Source organism: Medicago truncatula, chromosome 2 (assembly GCF_003473485.1).
Source record: "Medicago truncatula cultivar Jemalong A17 chromosome 2, MtrunA17r5.0-ANR, whole genome shotgun sequence".
NCBI lineage: Eukaryota > Viridiplantae > Streptophyta > Magnoliopsida > Fabales > Fabaceae > Medicago > Medicago truncatula.
Genome location: NC_053043.1, coordinates 5860758 through 5879994, shown reverse-complemented (window position 1 = coordinate 5879994; position 19237 = coordinate 5860758). Strand labels below are relative to the sequence as shown.

The 19237-nt window shown below is 33.5% G+C and overlaps 1 protein-coding gene and 1 long non-coding RNA gene across 2 annotated transcripts; one reads left to right on the top strand and one right to left on the bottom strand.

Moving 5' to 3' along the window:
• LOC11437805 (ABC transporter B family member 9) lies at nt 1-7328 on the bottom strand. The gene is made up of 12 exons (XM_039830294.1): nt 7100-7328; nt 6901-6955; nt 6499-6674; nt 5804-6025; nt 5489-5727; nt 4469-4994; nt 3976-4249; nt 2761-3406; nt 2158-2386; nt 1613-1879; nt 1045-1308; nt 1-840 (listed from the first exon to the last, which is right to left on the bottom strand). The coding sequence occupies exons 1-12, from the start codon at nt 7226-7228 to the stop codon at nt 196-198; spliced, it is 3672 nt and encodes a 1223-aa protein (XP_039686228.1). The 5' UTR covers nt 7229-7328; the 3' UTR covers nt 1-195.
• A 7666-nt stretch (nt 7329-14994) lies between these two features.
• Nucleotides 14995-18997, top strand: LOC11438857 (uncharacterized). Its single transcript, XR_005643970.1, has 9 exons — nt 14995-15034; nt 15217-15260; nt 15347-16047; nt 16247-16378; nt 16931-16984; nt 17063-17179; nt 17987-18309; nt 18804-18868; nt 18967-18997. It is a non-coding gene; the product is annotated as an uncharacterized lncRNA (long non-coding RNA).
• The last annotated feature ends 240 nt before the right edge of the window (nt 18998-19237 follow it).

The window sequence follows — 19237 nt, the reverse complement described above, 5'->3', positions numbered from 1 at the left end:
TTCCTAATACTGATTTGATCTGCAATCCTATATGTTATTTTTCTCTAATAAACTGGATGAAAAGTTCTACTTAGAACTTATAAAGATCACTAATGATCCTCATCAACAAAATTTTATAGGATACAACCTGTTACGACTATCCATTTATATGCAAAACATTTGCAAATAGAAAAAGAAAATCAAATAAATATAAATCTATGATGCACTAATGTGAAGAGCAACCAATGAAGCATAAATTCCACCATCAATCTTCATCAACAAATCATGTCTACCCTTCTCAGCAATCACCCCATTTTTCACTACAGCGATAATATCAGCACCTTTAATCGTTGCAAGACGATGAGCCACAACAACAGTAGTTCTGTTAACACTGACTCTATCTAAAGCCTCTTGAACTACACGTTCTGACTCAGCATCGAGTGCACTGGTTGCCTCATCAAGTAAAAGTATTCTAGGGTTTTTCAATATAGCTCTTGCAATTGCTATACGTTGTTTTTGTCCACCTGATAACTGTGTGCCTCTTTCGCCTACCGAAGTATTGTAACCACCTGGAAGAGAGCTTATGAAGTTGTGTGCATTGGCTGCGTTAGCTGCTGCAATTATCTCATCCTCCGTAGCACCTCCTTCTTTGCCATAAGCTATGTTGGCACGAATGCTTTCGTTGAAAAGAATAGGCTCTTGACCAACCAAACCCATTTGTTGTCTCAACCAGCTTAGTTTGAAAGTTTTGATATTCAGTCCATCTAGTAATATATGTCCAGAATCAGGGTTATAAAATCTCTCCAAGAGACTTATAACTGTTGATTTTCCACTGCCACTTTCTCCAACCAAGGCAACAGTCTACATATAAATATATCAACAATGTAATTAATTATCTCACATATTATCAAATGAGTACATTTGTACAACAGTTGTGTTATTTGAACAGCTTAAATTTGTCAACTTTCGTTAACCACTTAAAAAGTTGTCTAAATTTGGTTGTTAAAAAAATAATTTCTCTTTGCACAATGATGAGATTTACTAAAGTAATTATTAAATGATTACCTTTCCAGCTGGGATGCTAAGACACAAATCTTTGAATATTTGAATATTAGGCCTTGTTGGGTATCTAAAGCTGACTTTTTGAAGTTCAAAATCACCTTTCACAGTTTCTAGCGTCGCACCCTCATTACTACTTGAGTCAATGGTTGGTTTGCTGTCTAGAATTTCAAATATTGAAGCTGTAGAATCTTTGGCCTTGTTAGTATCTGGTGCTAAAGCACTAGTCTGCGAAACACCTATTGCTGTAATTGTTAAACAGAAGAAAACCTGCACAAAACTTATAGTAAGAACCAGTTCACAAGAAACACCAAATAATTAGGGTCTTTTTCGATTGACTTATTTGAACTTTACACTGGTTTAAGCACTTGTGACACTGTTTGCGAGAGCTTATGACATGTGCATAAACTGTTTTCAGCTTATTTACGTAAGCTCTCTATGATAGTTTTTGAAAACAACTTACAACAGTTTGAATTAATTTTATATTATTGTATTATGGAAAAAGTCTATAAGCTCTTAATTAAGTTGTTTATCCAACTAGAGCCTAAAAGTGGCATAAAGTGTTGTAATATACCTTGAAAACCTCTCCGAAAGTTGCTTTGCCGTGTTGCATAAGAACTGATCCTATGTAGAAACAGAAAGCATTTGTGCAGTATAGAGCAAAAAATGAGAAACCGAATCCTATACCACTAACAAGTCCCAACCTAACACCTTGTTTTTCTGGTGCTGAACATTTTTTCTGGTACATATCCATCACCTTTTGTTCAGCACAAAATGATGCAACAGTTCTGATGCTACCAACAGCATCATTTGCAACCTGACTTGCCTCTTCATACATCACCTATAAAAAAACAAAAGACTCTTGTTAATACAGAATTAGGATTGTTCATGGTTCGATTGAGGAATGTAAACTAAATCAAACCGAACCGTTGCAACAGTTTGGTTAAACTGATATAAGGGTTTGGTGCACCGGTTCTGTGTATCCGAACCAGAATTGCCATTACAATATGGAACAGTACTTTTTTGAGCCAAAAGAACCAAACTGTGATGGATAGTTCATAGTATACAAGTATACATTTCTATCGATGGAATCGACAAAAAATTGTTGATTAGACCAACCTTTGCATCTGCACTGAATCCTTTTAGAAACTTCGTTTGAATGTATCCTTGTATGAGCATCAATGGTGACACGGCTAGAATAATAAAAGATAGAATCCAATTGGCACTAAATGCTATAACTAGTCCTGCTGCTACTGTTGCTATGTTTTGCACAATGAGGGCCAATGTGTCACCAACAAGAGTTCTCACAGTTGAAGCATCAGTAGCTAACCTTGCACTAACGGCACCACTGCAAGGTACATTCATTTCTTGTAGTAAGTTAGATAATTTCATAGAAATAATATATGATAATGAATGTGTGTAGCAAAATATAGACACAGTTCCCAAATTCCTCTCCTTCAAAATGGATATGGCTTGTGTGCAGTTGCAATCCTATGATTGGACGTAGTCAACCACATCTGGATCATCCGATCTTGATCCAACGGCCAGGACGTGGTTGAGTGCATGTAGTCACTGCACACAATCCAAAACCCTAAAAAATCATACCCTTAATCCAAACATACCCTCAATTTCAAGGACCTACTTGTTAGAACCTTAAAATTTCATGGATTAACTTGAGAATTCACTCTTTCATAATTGGAAGTAAATATGATCCTAACATACCTTGAATTTGAAGGATGATCAAACCAACTGATTTCTTGGTGCACGACTTTTTTGAATGTCAATGAACGAATTCTTTCAACAAGTTTCCCACCAGCAATCCCAAATAAGTAGTTCTGCACTGGTAGAGCCACAAGGGTAACAAAACCCAAACCAAGAAATAAAAGTGACCAAAACTCCGAATCTTTTCTAAGTTGCTCAGCGGGTTTATAGAAAGATTTAATACATGATGAAAGCAATAGGCCAAATATAGGAAGAGTAACACCATGTACTGCTGCAGCTATGGATCCAAGTAGTATTACAGGAACCTCAGGCTTATTCAACTTTGCCAAACGTTTAACCGAAACTTTTTGGCGTTTCACATTATCAAGTTCACTACTTTCATCATCACCATTGGTTCCTTCTACATATTCATGTCCGGAAATTTGATATGGAAGAGTTAGGCCAAGTGAAAGAGAGTGTCTACTTCCTGATGAACCTTGGCTTATTGATCTTGCAAAGGATGTTCTCTGAGTATCTAAATTGAAACTGTTCCTTGACTTATCTTCTTCTGAACTGTTGCTTCTTTCTGCTTCCTTAGCTCCTTTTTGCAGACTAATAAGCTGAGAGTAAGCACCACAAGGATCCTTGACTAACTCATCATGAGTACCTACATATAAAAGGAAAAATATAAAATTGAATACTAATATTAAGGAGGGACCAAATTACATCAGTGTAGCACTTGAGTAGTGTTAAACCTGCACCATTCGTTAACTTTTTATTCAATACATCTTTTTAGGATTTACCGTAATTGAACCAAACTGAATTGTTATAAAAATCTTGTTAAAATTGAAACGAAACATTAATGGTTTGTCGTGAACCGAATTGGTGTAAAAGTTCGGTGCACTGGTTCTGTCCTTTCAAATCTTACCAGAACTACCTTTACGAAAAACGGAATTGTACTTTTTTTAGCAGAGCTAATTATTTGTGAACCAAAATATACCAAATTTCTATAATTAGGAATGCTGAAAAAACTAGAAATCAAACCAAATCCAATATTACAACTGTTTTTTAGTTGTTTTGGAACATCCCTACATCTTTTACAAAATTGACTGTTGGACTAAATTTTATGTCATATAAATTATATATGCAAATTTTTAAGTAAACCTAAAATCATTTAATATAGTATTGGGGTGTAAACTATTGATAAAAGAAACTGAAACAGTTAAATTTTATAACCTTTTTCCACAATTTTGCCCTGATGAACCACTGCTATGGTGTCAGCATTTCTAATAGTTGTTAAACGGTGTGCAACAACTACGGTAGTCCTTTGTGTCATAACTTTTTCCAATGCTTCTTGAACAACACGTTCAGACTCAGCATCCAATGCACTTGTTGCTTCATCAAGAAGAAGGATTCTTGGATTCTTCAATATGGCCCTTGCAATTGCAATTCTTTGCTTTTGTCCACCAGAAAGTTGAGTCCCATGACCTCCTACCATTGAATCAAGACCCTGCAAACATAAATGTACAATTCATTAGATTCAAAAAATCTGAGCCATGTTGCATCGACACTTCATATTGAATGTTTGTCTGGTATTCGACACCAACATGATACTGTTGCATGTGCTTACATTCAATCACTTCTATTTTCTCAATGTCAAGCTTGGTGTAAGTGCTTCACCGGATAATAGTGTCTACAAGTATATCCTGAGTAAAAGAATTTGTTATACCTGAGGGAGTTTATCAATGAATTTTTTAGCATTAGCAAGTGTTATTGCTGTTGCTATTTCCTCATCTGTTGCACCTTCTTTCCCATAAGCAATGTTATCCTTGATACTAGCAGTAAACAACACAGGTTCCTGACCAACAAGTCCAATCTGTTCTCTTATCCATTTAACTTGAAAATTCTTCAAGTTGACACCATCTATAAGCACTTCTCCAGCTTCAGGATCATAGAATCTTTCTAATAAACTAATTATAGTTGACTTTCCACTACCACTTTGACCGACTAAAGCAGCAGTTGTGCCACTTGGAATATAGAATGAGAATCCGGCAAAGATCTGCACATCTGGTCTTGCAGGGTATCTAAAGTAAACATCTTTGAGTTCAATGTCTCCCTTTATGTTCTCCATTATAACACCACTTGTGTCATAAGCATCAATGTTCGGTTTTCTTTTAATTGTCTCGAACATCTTACATGCTGCTACTTGGCCTGTTGCAAATGCATTTATGCATGGTGTAGTTTGACCAAGGGACCTAAGTTAATAATAATGAAATTGTCAATGCAATTCAAGCATGATAAGCTTCAAATATCAATCGCTACAACAACAAAAAGTATGATATAGACCGATTTAAAGACCGAAAATGTCAAACCAGTCGCTAGTATTAGCAACCAGTAGTTTAGCGACATTTTTCAAATCGGTCTTTTAATCATATAGTATCCATGTTTAGAGACTGGTTTAGCGATGGATTTAAAAAATTGTTTCTAAAGACACTGAAATATTTATGTTACTAAATAGTTCACTAACATTCACAACTAGTGGCTTTGCGACATTCTTCAAATCGGTATCTAATTAAATGGATCATAAACTCATTTAGCAACTGATTTAGAAAATTATTTAGCGACAAATCAGTTGCCCGAGACACTAAAATAAGTTTGTCACTAAATCAGTCGTGAAATAGTGATTACTTAGTAGTAAATAATCTCTGCATATTAGAAAGGAAAAAAAAAACCACGGAGTACTACTTACATTCCACCAGTATTAATTGCTATGATTATATTGAAGACACTTCCACCATCATATCCTTTCTCAATGATGAGTTTGGAACCATACCACATAGCAAGTGCATATGTGCCAAAGATAATAAGCAAAAGTAATCCCATTCCTGTCCCTGAGGCCAACCCTTGTTGAACTGTACTTTTATAAGCAATTCTTAACTTATTATTGTACTTTTCAGTTGCTTTTTCCTCACCAGTAAAAGAGGCAACCTGATTAAGAAAAGGATTTATATCAAGGACTATGCTAATTAAGTTTTCTACAAGTTAATAAAAATATATATCTTACTGTTCTAATGGCTCCAACTGTTTGTTCCACAACAACTCCAGCTTCTGAATAAGCAATTTGTCCACGACTTGACATTTTCGCCATCATCATTGACATAAATCCACCAACAATGACAATACATGGAATGCATGCAAGCAAAACAAGAGTGAGTTCCCATCCTTTTGTAAAGGCGATCACAAATCCACCAAGAAAAGATGAAATAAGTTGTATAAACTTTCCAACCTGTCATCAATTAACTTCATGTCAGTCCCTTTTCTTTTCTTCTTGTTTGAATCAGAGACCCACATAGAAAATGTTAAATTATATATGAAAAAAAAAAATTACATTGTTTTCTAATTTAGGTATATTTCTTCTCAAAAAAAGAAAAATTTAGGTATATTTCTAACACTTAGCGACAAATTAAAATAAAGTGACATTTTGTCATCTCTTTAATATTGCGATTCATCTTTTTAGTAGTTGACACTTGATACCATTGTTTCAAAAAATTGAAACTGAGATGTTTTAAGTTCAACTACTTTAAACCGTTTGAACAAGGATCAAATTGTAGATATAATGAACCGTCTAGTTAGGTTCGGTTTTTAAAAACATTGGTTGATAGTGCCATTGGAATAATAAAATATCATAGATGTAAATCCTTAGACGAACATGATACATGCATGCATGGTGTTAACTTGTCATACAAGAAAGAAACTTGCCTTTTCTCCCATGGCATCTTGAATGAGAATGGTATCACCAGACATTCTTCCAATAACCTCTCCACTGGTTGCTTCAGTGTCAAAGTAGGAAATATCTTGCTTTAGTATAGTTTTCAAGTACAAGCCACGAATCCTTGCAGCTTGTCTTTCTCCTGTCACCATCCAACATGCTACCTCTGCAGCATCAAACAAAAAATTACCCTCGTATTAGGATTCTACAATTACATTGCTTTATAACAAATAATTAAGCAGACAAAAATTCATAAAGTATTAGCTCAACGGTAAAAATTTGAACATGTAACTTAAATAACAAAATTCAAATCTCGTCTGAAAAGTTGTAAAATAATCGTTAGTATCACTCTAATTAATATCAATTTCTCTGAGAAAAAATTGTTATCTTACGTAGAAATGATGCTATTCCAGATCCAACACCAAGGTAAATAAATAATAACGCAACCTGAAATGCAAAGTATATATAAGTTAGTTAGTTTGCATGCAAACATGATATGACGTGGCATGCAAATCTAGAAAAAGAAACAAGAACAAGGGCATTTATGTGTGTGTGTTTGAAGTTATATAAGTATATAATAATTATGAATACCTTAGAAACTTCTTTGACAATGTGTGATGGATCGGTGGAGCCAAAGGTGTTGATGAGTTTTCCAAAAATAAGTGTCATAAGAGGCTGAGATAATCCATTAGCTACGGCACATATGAAACCAATGATCATCAAAATCACGTCAAGTTTGTCAGCAAAATTGAATAGTTTGTAGAAAGGAACTTTTTCTTCAGCTTTTGGTTTATTTTCTTCATCCTTTACCTCTGGTTTTTGTTCCATGGCTAATGGATTTAGGTTTAGGAGGGTACGTAACCTTCTTTACGTAGAAAAGAAAGAAAGAAAAAACTGACAAGAGTTTGGTGTGATGAAATAGAGATTCGACATTAATGCATGCTTGCTTACATGCAACATCTAATTTTAGCAACGAAATGCTCCTTTTCTAGAAAATGAATATTTGTTTGACTTTCTAGAATATTAACAATATTTCATTGCCATCCTTTTGTTTTGCTAAGTTGGCAGTCGCCAAAGACAATAATATGAAACGACCCAGTTAAAACTACGATTCTTCGTTTCTCTCCACTTAAATGCGTGAGTCCGGCTATGAGTATTTAACTCACTTTTATGAGTTTATTAAATATAAATGAATTTAATTCTTACATTGCCCTACGATAGAATGTTAATCTACTAACTAAGATTATTTGGATTGCAACTCAAATTTTTTATCAATGTTGAAATAGATATAATAGTCACAAGAAAAGGGGTGGGGTCTGAATTTTGGCCCTTTTAAAATTTAATCATGTACTTAAAAAATACTTTTTAAGTTGAAACTTGGAAGAGTAAAGTTAAGGCTAAGGCGCACTTTCCCCCCTTAAGTTTCAAAAAGTTGCGATTTTGGCCCCATATGAACAAAAACTACAATCTTGATCCCTTAAGAATTAGGGAACTTCTACGGTACACCTCACAAATTGAGATGAACCTGGATGACATTGTAATTGAACTACTCAAATAACAAAACCGTAGATAATGAACCATCTAGTTAGGTCGGTTTTTAAAAACACTAGTTGATAGTAACATTGGAATAATAAAACATCATTGTTATCAAAAAGGGGGGAAAGAGAAAAAGGAAAAAGGGATATTATTGGCTTACAAGAGCAGGTAATGTTGGAATTTTCTTGTTTTGTAGTATAAATGCAATTGATATTGATCCATCTATGGTAACTGAGATTGGTCTCTTTCTTCATAATTTTATTCGAAAGGTGAATGAGATGCATGACAAGTACCTGGCACAACCTACTATATGTGCTAAGTACAAGATTCATAACAAGGAGCCAAGCACAAAAACAATATCACCTATTGGTTATTTTGAATTTATTTCAAAGTTTACAGACAAAATGAGAATGATCAAAGTGCAGTTGTCACATACTAATTGTTTTGATCTATTCTGCATTTCTGTTTTCTTAGTTATCTTAGTCTTGATGTAGTTTACCGACACGTTGAGTTAGTTGAGTTGAGATTGAGTAGATGTCAAATTTAAAACTCATAAAAGTGAGTTAAATACAGATAGCTGGACTCAGGGGCGGAGCCACCTTGCATCCAGGGAATGCAGGTGAACCCCCTCAACTTTGTTATTTTAAGCCAATAATCATGTTATTTATCTATTTTGAACCCCCTGGTATCTTAGTTTTGCACCGATAAATTTGATCTCTCTCCACAAAGCCAGCGTGGAGAACCCATGTCATGGGCTCACATCCAAAAGTTTTTACCACTACATTAACGTGATAACTACGTAAATTTTGTGCAAATGTAATCTATATTATGTAACAAATTTCATAATTTCAAATTTTCCTTATAATACTTATATATTCAAATTTCATAATTTAAATATTGATGTATATTTATGTTTTCATAATTAAAGTAGTGTGTGTGTGCGCATGCGTGTTTGCGTGTGTGTGTGGGTGGAGGTGTGCGTGCATGCGTGTATTGCCCTCACTACTCAAGACTTCTGATTCCGTCCATGTCTAAAATGAACTTTCTAAAATTAAATAAATCACCTACTTTTCCTTTTCATAAAATTGAACTTAAAAAAGTACAAAAGAACTCAGACATTGAAAAAATGCTCAATACAAAAACAAAACAAAAAAACTCTATTCTATTCCCTCACTCTAATAAATCAAAGAGATCTTAAATAGAAAGTTGAAGACACACATGTTTCATATCAAATTTACGCTGCCACCTTTGAGCATCTAAGAAATCCTTCCCCATTTCTCAACAATAGTGACCTACGAGATATCTAGTGCGCTCACAGGTTACTTCCACTACTAGAATTCTGCGCATTTCCATTGATTTTTTTACAAACAAATATCTGCAGAAATACCTGAGGATTTTGATATCAGTATACAATGATGAATATCTCCATCATATGATGACTGAATACGACTATTTGTGTCGCTCTTCATCAAAGGCTAGACTGAGGCTCTACACATGTTTCGAAATTTGAGGATTCATTTTTGCCACCAAAAAATGCAACTCTGCCTCCCCCTCCTCCTCCGCCACTGGAAAATTCAACTATGCATCCTCCCTTTCTTCCACTACTCGACGTTTCAACTCCGCCTCCTTTGTCGTTGACGACGACGACGATAACTTTTCCAAATTTCACGGCAAAGGATCAGAAGGTATGTAACCTGCACATAACTTATATTGTTCATTAATGCATACCACAATTCAAATATATTAGATCATAAAATAAACTGTTTTCGCGCTTGCTAAAGCATTTATCTTTTAAGTCATAGATTGTGAGGAATTTAATCTTGAATTTTTTGTTCCTTTTATCACAAAAATGAACTTTCTAAAATTCAAAAACAAAAAAAGTACAAAAAATTCAGAAATTAAAAAAACGCACAATACCAAAAGAAAAACTAATTTTATATTTCTATTCAACAGTTCTTAGTTACTTATGTTTCCTTCCTTCCTGCTAAGGAATAATTAATTAAACTACTATAACTAAATCCATAGTACAAGAAGAAGAAGAAGTAAAACAACAGAAATCTTAAAGCAATAAACAGCAGGGGCGGTGACATCGGAGGTGATGGGCGCATGATTTGAAATATGGGAAAGCTCTTTGGGCATCAACACCTTGGAGAAGGCGTAAACAACAACCAGAGAGCGATCATACAATGTCCAAGTAACGAGAGCTCGAACAATGTTGTTGCTGATGGCCACAGAGCCGTTAACCATTGCAGTGATGTTTATCATATATTTATCCTGCCCCATGATTTTGACTGCCACCATGACTTGCAAATGCCAAACATTGACAATTTGGGGAAAGACGGCGGGAGAAAAATATTCTCTCAATATATGACACTCGAGAACAAAATACTTGTTATCGTCACTAAGCGACTTATATCTTTTAGAAACATAAGCATCTGCGAATGCTTTGTCATCAGGAAAAATATTGTAATTGGATCACGAGTGTCAATCTCAAGGTCAATGACGTGAGATTGAAACACCGAAGTTGCTTCAAAGAAAGTGTCAGAGGAGTACAAATGATGATAACGATGATGATGATGTTATTGGGGATGATAAGTTTAGGGATGCTGATGATGATGGTGATGATAAGATAATGATGATGATGATGAATAGTAGTAAATAGAACCTGATGATGATGATGATGATGATGACGACGACATTGGAAGAGAAAGATGAAGCAGAGGCAATAGAGACAGGGTCGGCCCAATGTATTTTTAGGTCTAAAGTGAAATTTAAATAGAAATATTTTAAGTCCGTTTAGAGATAACAAGAGAAATTTAAGAAAAAAATTCCATAAGTTCCCTCAATCAAAAGTAATTTTATATGATGTGTGTTAGACACTAAATATGGTTTGTCACATTGTGAGAGTATATCCTCTTTTGCTATAGTCAACTCCCTTAGTGCATGGCCTTTGTAATATATATGTGTGTGCGCGCAGACACATACCCGTGGGTGCGTGCGTGTGTGTTGAAAATAATATTTTAATATATAGACATTATTTATCAATTGTTAGAGATTTTTATATAACTGAATAATATTGAAATGATACTAATATAAATTAATTTTTTACTTTTACACACTTTGATTACACACTACTTATCTTGATATATTTAGAACAACCGACATCGAATTATATTGATAGAAATTTGAGGAAAAATAATAATTTAAGATTCAAATAACCAATAAAATAGCTTGGCATTAAAATCGAACTTGCAACCTATACTACAACTCCAAATTTACATACCATTTGAGTTTCGAGTGAATATGTTTACAAAATTTGACATACAAAAATATTTTCAAAGACAAAAATATGAGGCCTAGTACGGTGCTTAAAAAACTTGGGGACCTAAAACCTTTGCTTTAGTGGCAGCCCCCTTGAATCGGCCCTGAATAGAGAAGGGATGTATGTTGGTGAAGTTAAGTGAATGGAATAGAGTGAGGGAATTCTGGTTGCTCAGTTATTCGTAGGGCAGCACTTAAGCCATGAAACATGAAGTAAAACAAAAGTTTCAAAAAGAGTAACTTTCTCTTAGCTAAGCTTTATTTTCAATCCACCACTATCGGTATAACACCATTTTACAAAAATAACACAAGGACAGCCAATCGTAAGAAGAAATCAAATTAGACAATTAATAATAAATATGAAAATTACCTTGAGTACTTAAACACCCCCAAGCACCGAAACCAATGAAAGCTGCACAAACTAGATTTAAAACCACAACAAAAACAAAAGGGCCAAAGTATATGCCAATAAAGACGAAGGCTGCCAGTCCAAGTAAAATTGATCATATGAAAATCATGAGATGTGGATGATTGTGATGAGAAGGCAGTGGTGAAGCCAGAGGTGGTGGTGATGATGGTGGAGAGGGGGGAAAGGACATATTCACGATAGGATTCGGCATTGTATTCTAGTGACATTGCAACCCACTAACAAAGTGTGACGTATTATGAAAGAATGTATATATCTTTAAATGTACAAAGCAAATAGGCAATATTGAGTCACTATGAAAAATGGTCTAAGACAGTGCATATTACCTCAAAGATAAATATACACTTGTTTTCTTATAAAGTATTTCTTGTATGCATACATTGCTGTTATATACTTATACTTCTATCTTAAGTTGCACTAAAAATAGAAGTTACTAACATGTGCTTACATGTTCAGTCACGTTCATAGAAAAAAGTAGTGAAAAGAATGAACTTCATTAACGAGGTACTAACAAAGTGTGACTAACAAAGTATTAAAAGAAAACTAGTGATGGTGAGTCGATAACATTGCAACCCTCTAATAAAGTGTGACTTATTATGAAAGAATGTGTATTTCTTTAAATGTACAAAGCAATAAGCAATATTGAGTCACTATGAAAAATGGTGTAAAGACGGTACATATTACCTCAAAGATAAATGGTGACTAATTATATATGCACTTGCTTTCTCATCTCTAGTAATAATTCCTTTTTAATTATCATATTAGGTAAAATTCTCCTTATATTAGGTAAAATTAGGACCACAAATGCATAGATGCCCAACTCATATATATGTTTCCAAAAATAGACAAAGGAACTCTCGTACTCCAAATTGAAAATTGTTTTAAAAGTTTGCAATAGAATATTGTGTACTTTTTCCATTGCATCAGCTTACTTGGTGGTTAAGTAATGCATTGCATGCATGTTACAATCAGAAAGCAGTTATGTTGTGTACTAAATAATTACTTTTTTGCAGCATTATGTGATTCCAATAGAGAGTGTGTGTGAAGAAATACATTACATGTTCCAACACCCCTTCATACGTCCTTATTAGTAACAGAATTCTATGACTCTATCCCAGTCCCTTAACTTCACCAACATATACATCCCTTCTCTATTCAGGGCCGACCCAAGGGGCTGTCACTAAAGCAAGAATTTTGCTTTTTACCCTACACATTTTGTTTGCGCCCTGCACTTTTTTCAAATATAACCCTGCGTGAGTTAAGTCACGCAGCGAGACTTAACTCACGCACCTCACAAGCTCTGCGTGACTTTAAGTCACGCACTACTGAGCCTATACGCGAGTTAACTTGCGCAAGTTGGCCGGTGGTAAAAACTGAAGCACAAACGTTTCTTGGACGGTAGTCAATGGTTTTGATTGAATTTTACACGTTTTTCTTAAATTTTTCACACGTTTTTGGACCTCATTAAGTGTCATATACCTTATACCACCTATAAAAATTCTCACATACATCCTCTTTTCCTCACATTTTCTCCTCCCACTCTCTCCCCCTCTTTCTCTTCTTCTTCTTTGCTTCTTTAGTTTCTAGGCTTTTTATACCCCTTTAGGTAAATACCGGTGGCTTTTGGGGGAAATAGTGGTCCGTTAAGTGGGGAAAAAAGACATCATCCCTTGAGATAAAATTAGATTTGTTTCCTTTTACTCCTTAAATTTAACTCAAGGGATCTTGATGTCGTTTTCCCCAACAGGATGGATCACTATTTTCTCCAAGAGCTATTGACATATACGGAAGAGGGTAAAATATATGTATTATATAATGTAATGTTTGAATCATATTAATAAAATGAGAGTTATTTTTATTAATTTTGTTTTTTATTTGTATTTATTTTTCATATTTATTTTATGTTTATGCTTATGTATTGAATAAATGAATATTGAATAAATAAAATCGATTTTATTTTCTAATTTTGCATTTAATGAATAAATAAATTAGAATGAAAATTGAATTAGTATAAAATCGAATTTATTTTAAGTGCATAAATAATTTAGAATAAAATAAAATAGAATTTATATTTAGACTTTGCGCCATATTGACTAAATAAAATAATTTATTGAATCATATTGAATAAATAAAATATTTTCGACTTTGCACCATATTGAATAAATAAATAAAAAGTAGGCACTTTGCTTGCACTAGTTAACTAGCGCAGGGGCATTTTGGACATGGTTGCAGGGTGCGATCGAAATGTGCTGGGTGAAGAGCAGAATTCCTAAAGCAATGGCTTTAGGCCCCCAAGTTTTTTAGTCTCCGTATTAAGCCTCGTATTTTTTCTTTGAAAATATTTTTGTATGTCAAATTTTGTAAACATGTTGACGCGAAACTAAAGTGATATGTAAATGTGGAGTTATAGTTTATGTTGCAAGTTCAATTTTAATGCTATCTATTTTATTGGTTATTTGAATCTTAAATTCTTTTTTCCCTCAAATTCCTATCAATCTAATTCGAAGTCCATTGTTCTAAATATATCAAGATAGGTAGTGTGTAATAAAAGTTTGTAAAAGTAAAAAATTAATTATATTTGTATCATTTTAATATTATTATGTTATTTTAAAATCACTAACAATTGATCTACCAAAAAAAATCTCTAACAATTTGTAAATAATGTCTATATTAAATATTATTTTCAACACATACACATATATTAAAAAGGTCACGCACCAACGGAGTTTACTATAGCGAAAGAGGATATACTATCACAATATGACAAACCAAAGTTCGATTTCTAGCTGACAAAATACTCGTATTTAGAGTCTAACACACATTATAAAATTGATTACATAATTTTCAATGTAATAACTACCGTATGTTTCTTTTTTTAGTATCCTTAACGAATGCCCCGGGGCATCGGTTAGCATTTACCTAATATATTTAGTTGAGATATTTATGCTACATAAAAAAAAAAATAATGAATAAAATATTTTTTTTAAAGAATGAATTAATAAAATATTTTGAAAATTCAAGAAATAATCAAAATAATAAAATTATTAAAATACATTAAATTAAACATCATTATAAAAAGAAGTAGAAATAAAATTTACGTTGATATATTTATACCAAATTAAAATAAATATTATTGCAAAATAGAAAATAGAAGTATTTAGAACAATTCTGAAAGTAACTACGATATTAGCGCCGTGGTTCTTCCTCTCACGTTTGCGTACTTGTTCTACATCGTCCTTCTTGTAAGTTTTTCTGCATCGTGCACTTCTCTTTCTCTATTTGCTTCTGTTTCAGTGAGAATATTTACTACGTCTTTGAACATTCTAATAGTTTATCAGTTGTTTACTTGTTAGATTAAAGTGATAAAATGATATTTATATCAATGGAACTTTTGTATAATAATTGATTCTTTTATTTTTCATAGACACATTTGTTGCCACCTGTGTCTACTATACTAGAAGGAGCCATGTAAGTGCAAATGCGGTACTCATTCATGTTTGAATTTGTAATTCCAAGGAATCTGAGAGATTTATATTCTGAATTCTGAAAATCAGGTGGCTCAAAAACGCGGTGATGCAAATCTTCCTTGTCCGTGGAGTTGGCATTCAATAAAAAAGGACAATAAAGTGATCACCCCAGGTGCAAAAAATCATGCTAGAGCTAAAGGGCAAGAAGACAATTCTAAAGACATTGATGACCTGAAGCTTCAAGATTTTCTTCAGGTCATGCAACCTCGCGCAAAGTCTAAGCTGTGGGCAAACGAAACTACAGTTGTATCCAATGATGGTAACAACCAAGCAACATTGAATAAGGAGACCAACGGTACATCAATTGCAAACTATCCTATCTTAAGTGACAGACAAGTAGTTGGATTACCAAATAATCCCGAATCTGACAAGTCACGTGAGCTTAATCATGATGGAGTGATGTCTGATATTGATTATTTCAAGAATAAAGTGACAACAGATTGGTCCGATTCTGAAAGCAGTGATGATGGAAATGACAATGTCACGAGTGATTCAGAATTTGCTGTCCATGATGACAAAGATAACCGTAGCCCAGCTAGTGAATGTGAAGAAAATTGTGGTAATAACCCTTCCGAAGTGGTGCCCAAGAGTTAGATCTAGAGGGCCAAGAAGATATTTTCGGAGAGGATGTTGCCAATGATAAGTCTCAAGGGACTGCAACCGAGGAAGAGGAGAAATTATCAAATCCAGAAGTTAAGAAAGAAGTTCCTGAGTCGTGTCGACTGTTTGTACGTAATCTGCCATACACGACCACGTACTTTCATAGTGTTTTTCCTGCTTTTCCATTTATTATTTTTCTACTGAATGAATATGTCTTCCGACAGTTAATTTTTTATCTTACTAATATCTTTCAATGATTTTGTCATTTCAAATCTTAATATATTAATCATGTGTTGGTTTTATCATTTTATTGTTATTATGTTGCAGGGAGGAAGAACTGGAAGAGTATTTCAGTCAGTTTGGAAGTGTCTCACAGGTTCATTTAGTTGTTGATAAGGAAACAAAACGATCCAAAGGAATAGCTTATATTCATTTCTCAGTTCCAGATTTTGCAGCCAGGTAATAACAACTAGATGGATACAAATTGTTTTCTCATCTCCATTAATACCGACTATTGTTATATTGTAAATTTTTCTTTTAGTTTCCATGGTTCAGCAGCAGTAGAATTTGTGAGGGGGTTCTTTTAAAGCATTAAGTCATTTTTTTGAAAGAAACTTCAGGTTGCAGATGTAGACATAAACAATATTTTGTCCATTTTACTTTTAAAGACTGATGAGTATCCAAGAGTGTTTTGGTTGTGTTTTATTTATTTATTTAAAATAATACTTTTAACTAGTTAAAATAGTATATTTTGTACTTAATGATCAAAATCTGGATTTTTCACTTAGTCCTTGTCCTGAAAAATAATAGGTATTACTATGTACTATATTGGTTTGAGTTATAGAAAAGTTCTTAAACATTCCAAAAATCTTTTGGAATTTATATGAAATGTTTTCTGCAATAAATCAAAATAGGTTGCAATTGGATAATCCCCTGCCAATGGAAATATTTTCAGTTGGTACTTGTCATTTCTGATTATAATTTATGCAACTGTATGAAAATGTTTATCAGGGCGTTAGAAGAGTCGGACAATTCAATCAATGGACAACGTTCAAACAATGAAGAGTAAGGAATAATGTTGCATCATGGACAACGTTAAATTGGATTGTCATGTGTTGTCATTTTATGGTTTACATGTTGTAGGAAAATTGTTTCCAAGGAACAAAAACTCTCAAACAACGAAGAGAAGAAGAAAGGAAAGTAGCCGAAGCTAGTGGAGATACCAGAGCATGGAATAGCCTGTTCATGCGCCCTGATACAGTATGTTTCTTTATGGTTAATGAATTGAAAGCTATGATTCTATTATTTCATCCTTTTTTAGTAGCCAATGTTGCAATAATATATTGAAGTTCTGAATAATGTTTATTTTGTCTATAATTTCTGTAGAAAATCACAACTTGTTGTTTGTTTTCAACTTTTCACATTTTTTTTATATTTTATGTGTTGCTCTAGGTGCTTTTAATTTTTTGGAAAATGAAAGACTTACTGGACAACATAAAACTACTTCCATGTTTGATTTGAAGATTGGTTGTCTAACAAAATGAAACATCCAATTTTCTTACTTACACCCTTTGCCAACTTTGTACTTTGTTTTGGAATTTTACTTATTTTCCCTCTCGTTGTTTATATCTCCTCTTGCTTTTTAAATATTTTTCCCATCCTATAAAAAATATTCAGGGCTATTAAGTCTCGCTTCCATACATAAATAAGTATAATTTCTTATATTGGGGGTATGTCTTGTGAGAAATTGTTAGGAACCCAGAAATCATGTTGAATAGAATTTTTTTTTTTTTTTGTTGAGAAAACACAAAAAATGATATGTTTCCATTTTCCAATGCATTAATAATTTCATGTTTTCTTGGCATTATAATATTTCATCTCATCATTTTATTTTGTTTCTTTCTTTGGTGGGTACAAATATGTTGTTTTCTAGTGATGGAATTAACATAATTTGTCTGGTCGATTTTGCTTCCTCAAACGTTTTTGGTTATACTGTATAGCTAGCAGGTTGCTTTTTCTCTTATTTATAGGTGTATGCATATTTTAATCACGTGTTGATGTTAATAGATTGTAGAAAATGTTGCTCGGAAATATGGTGTTAGTAAAAGTGATTTACTGGATCGAGAAGCTGATGATCTTGCTGTACGTATTGCTCTGGGAGAAACACAAGTGATTTCAGAAACAAAAACGCATTTAAAAAAGCTGGAGTGAATGTGGAAGCTTTGGAGGAGCTTGCGAAGGGTAAAGTTGATGGCTTGAAAAGAAGTAACCATGTAATTTTAGCGTAGAACTTGCCTTATGGTGCCACCGAAAATGAACTTGCAAAGATTTTGGGGAAATTTGGTAGTTTGGATAAAATAATTCTCGCCTCGACAAAAACATTGGCCTTGGTATTTTTCCTCTCTCCTTCTTTTCATGACATGTCTATGTATTTTCTTTATTTTGGTGAGGTACATATGATAGCTTATTATCACATCTTATAGGCTTATAGACTACTTCTGTTATAATCTCTATTTAATTTTTCATTCCTTTATGTAAGAAATTTATTATTTTGCATTTTAAATACTTCTTTGTCTCGCCATTATTGTTTTGTGTATGGACCGTTGGGTTCTGGGTGTTCCCATCTAAACCATCTGCTGTAGATGATGGTACTTCTCAAGGAAATGAGTCTCAGTCCTTTTAAGTATTATGGAAACTTTTTTAAAAATATGTATTACGCGAACTTTAATATACTTATTGACACTTTCTTGCATATTTGCTTAGTTAATTGGTGAAGCTTGTCTTCAGCAGTGATGCATTTTAAAAGTTATTGCTTTTACTGTTACATTACATGTTCATTATTATTATTGTTCAGGCTTTGAATTATTTGGAGATGGTATTTCAGGTTGTTTTCCTTGAACCAACAGAAGCTAAAGCTGATTTTACAGGTTTAGCTTACAAGCGTTACAAGTAAGTTTTTTTTGTTTCTCTTGGTCACAAGTTCCATGCAGAATACTTAACTGGTAGGTAATATTTTATTAACTTGCTTTGTCTGTTGTTCAATGTAGGGATGCTCCCAATTGTATGGCAGACATCTTGTAAGTGAAACTATGCTGTGCCCTTTGTTTTAGGTGGTGTCGATAATTTAAAAATTAAATTGCAAATAGTTGACAAACTTATTATTCTTCAGGAAGGTGATCGAAGTTTGGAGGAACTACAGGCTCGGACTGCGCTGCTCAATATAATGAACATAGAGGATCGATATCAATATGCTAATAACTTATCCAAGAAAAGGAAAGCCATCAGTATGCTTGATGAAGAAAACATGAGGTTTAAAAG

Excerpts from the sequence above, each read along its gene's own strand:
- LOC11437805 (XM_039830294.1), bottom strand. The coding sequence starts at position 7,228 with ATGATCATTGGTTTCATATGTGCCGTAGCTAATGGATTATCTCAGCCT. Across the intron at positions 5,728-5,803 it reads CAGTTGGAGCCATTAGAACA|GTTGCCTCTTTTACTGGTGA; the intron begins GTAAGATATATA and ends TTTCTTAATCAG. Across the intron at positions 841-1,044 it reads TTAGCATCCCAGCTGGAAAG|ACTGTTGCCTTGGTTGGAGA; the intron begins GTAATCATTTAA and ends ATTTATATGTAG.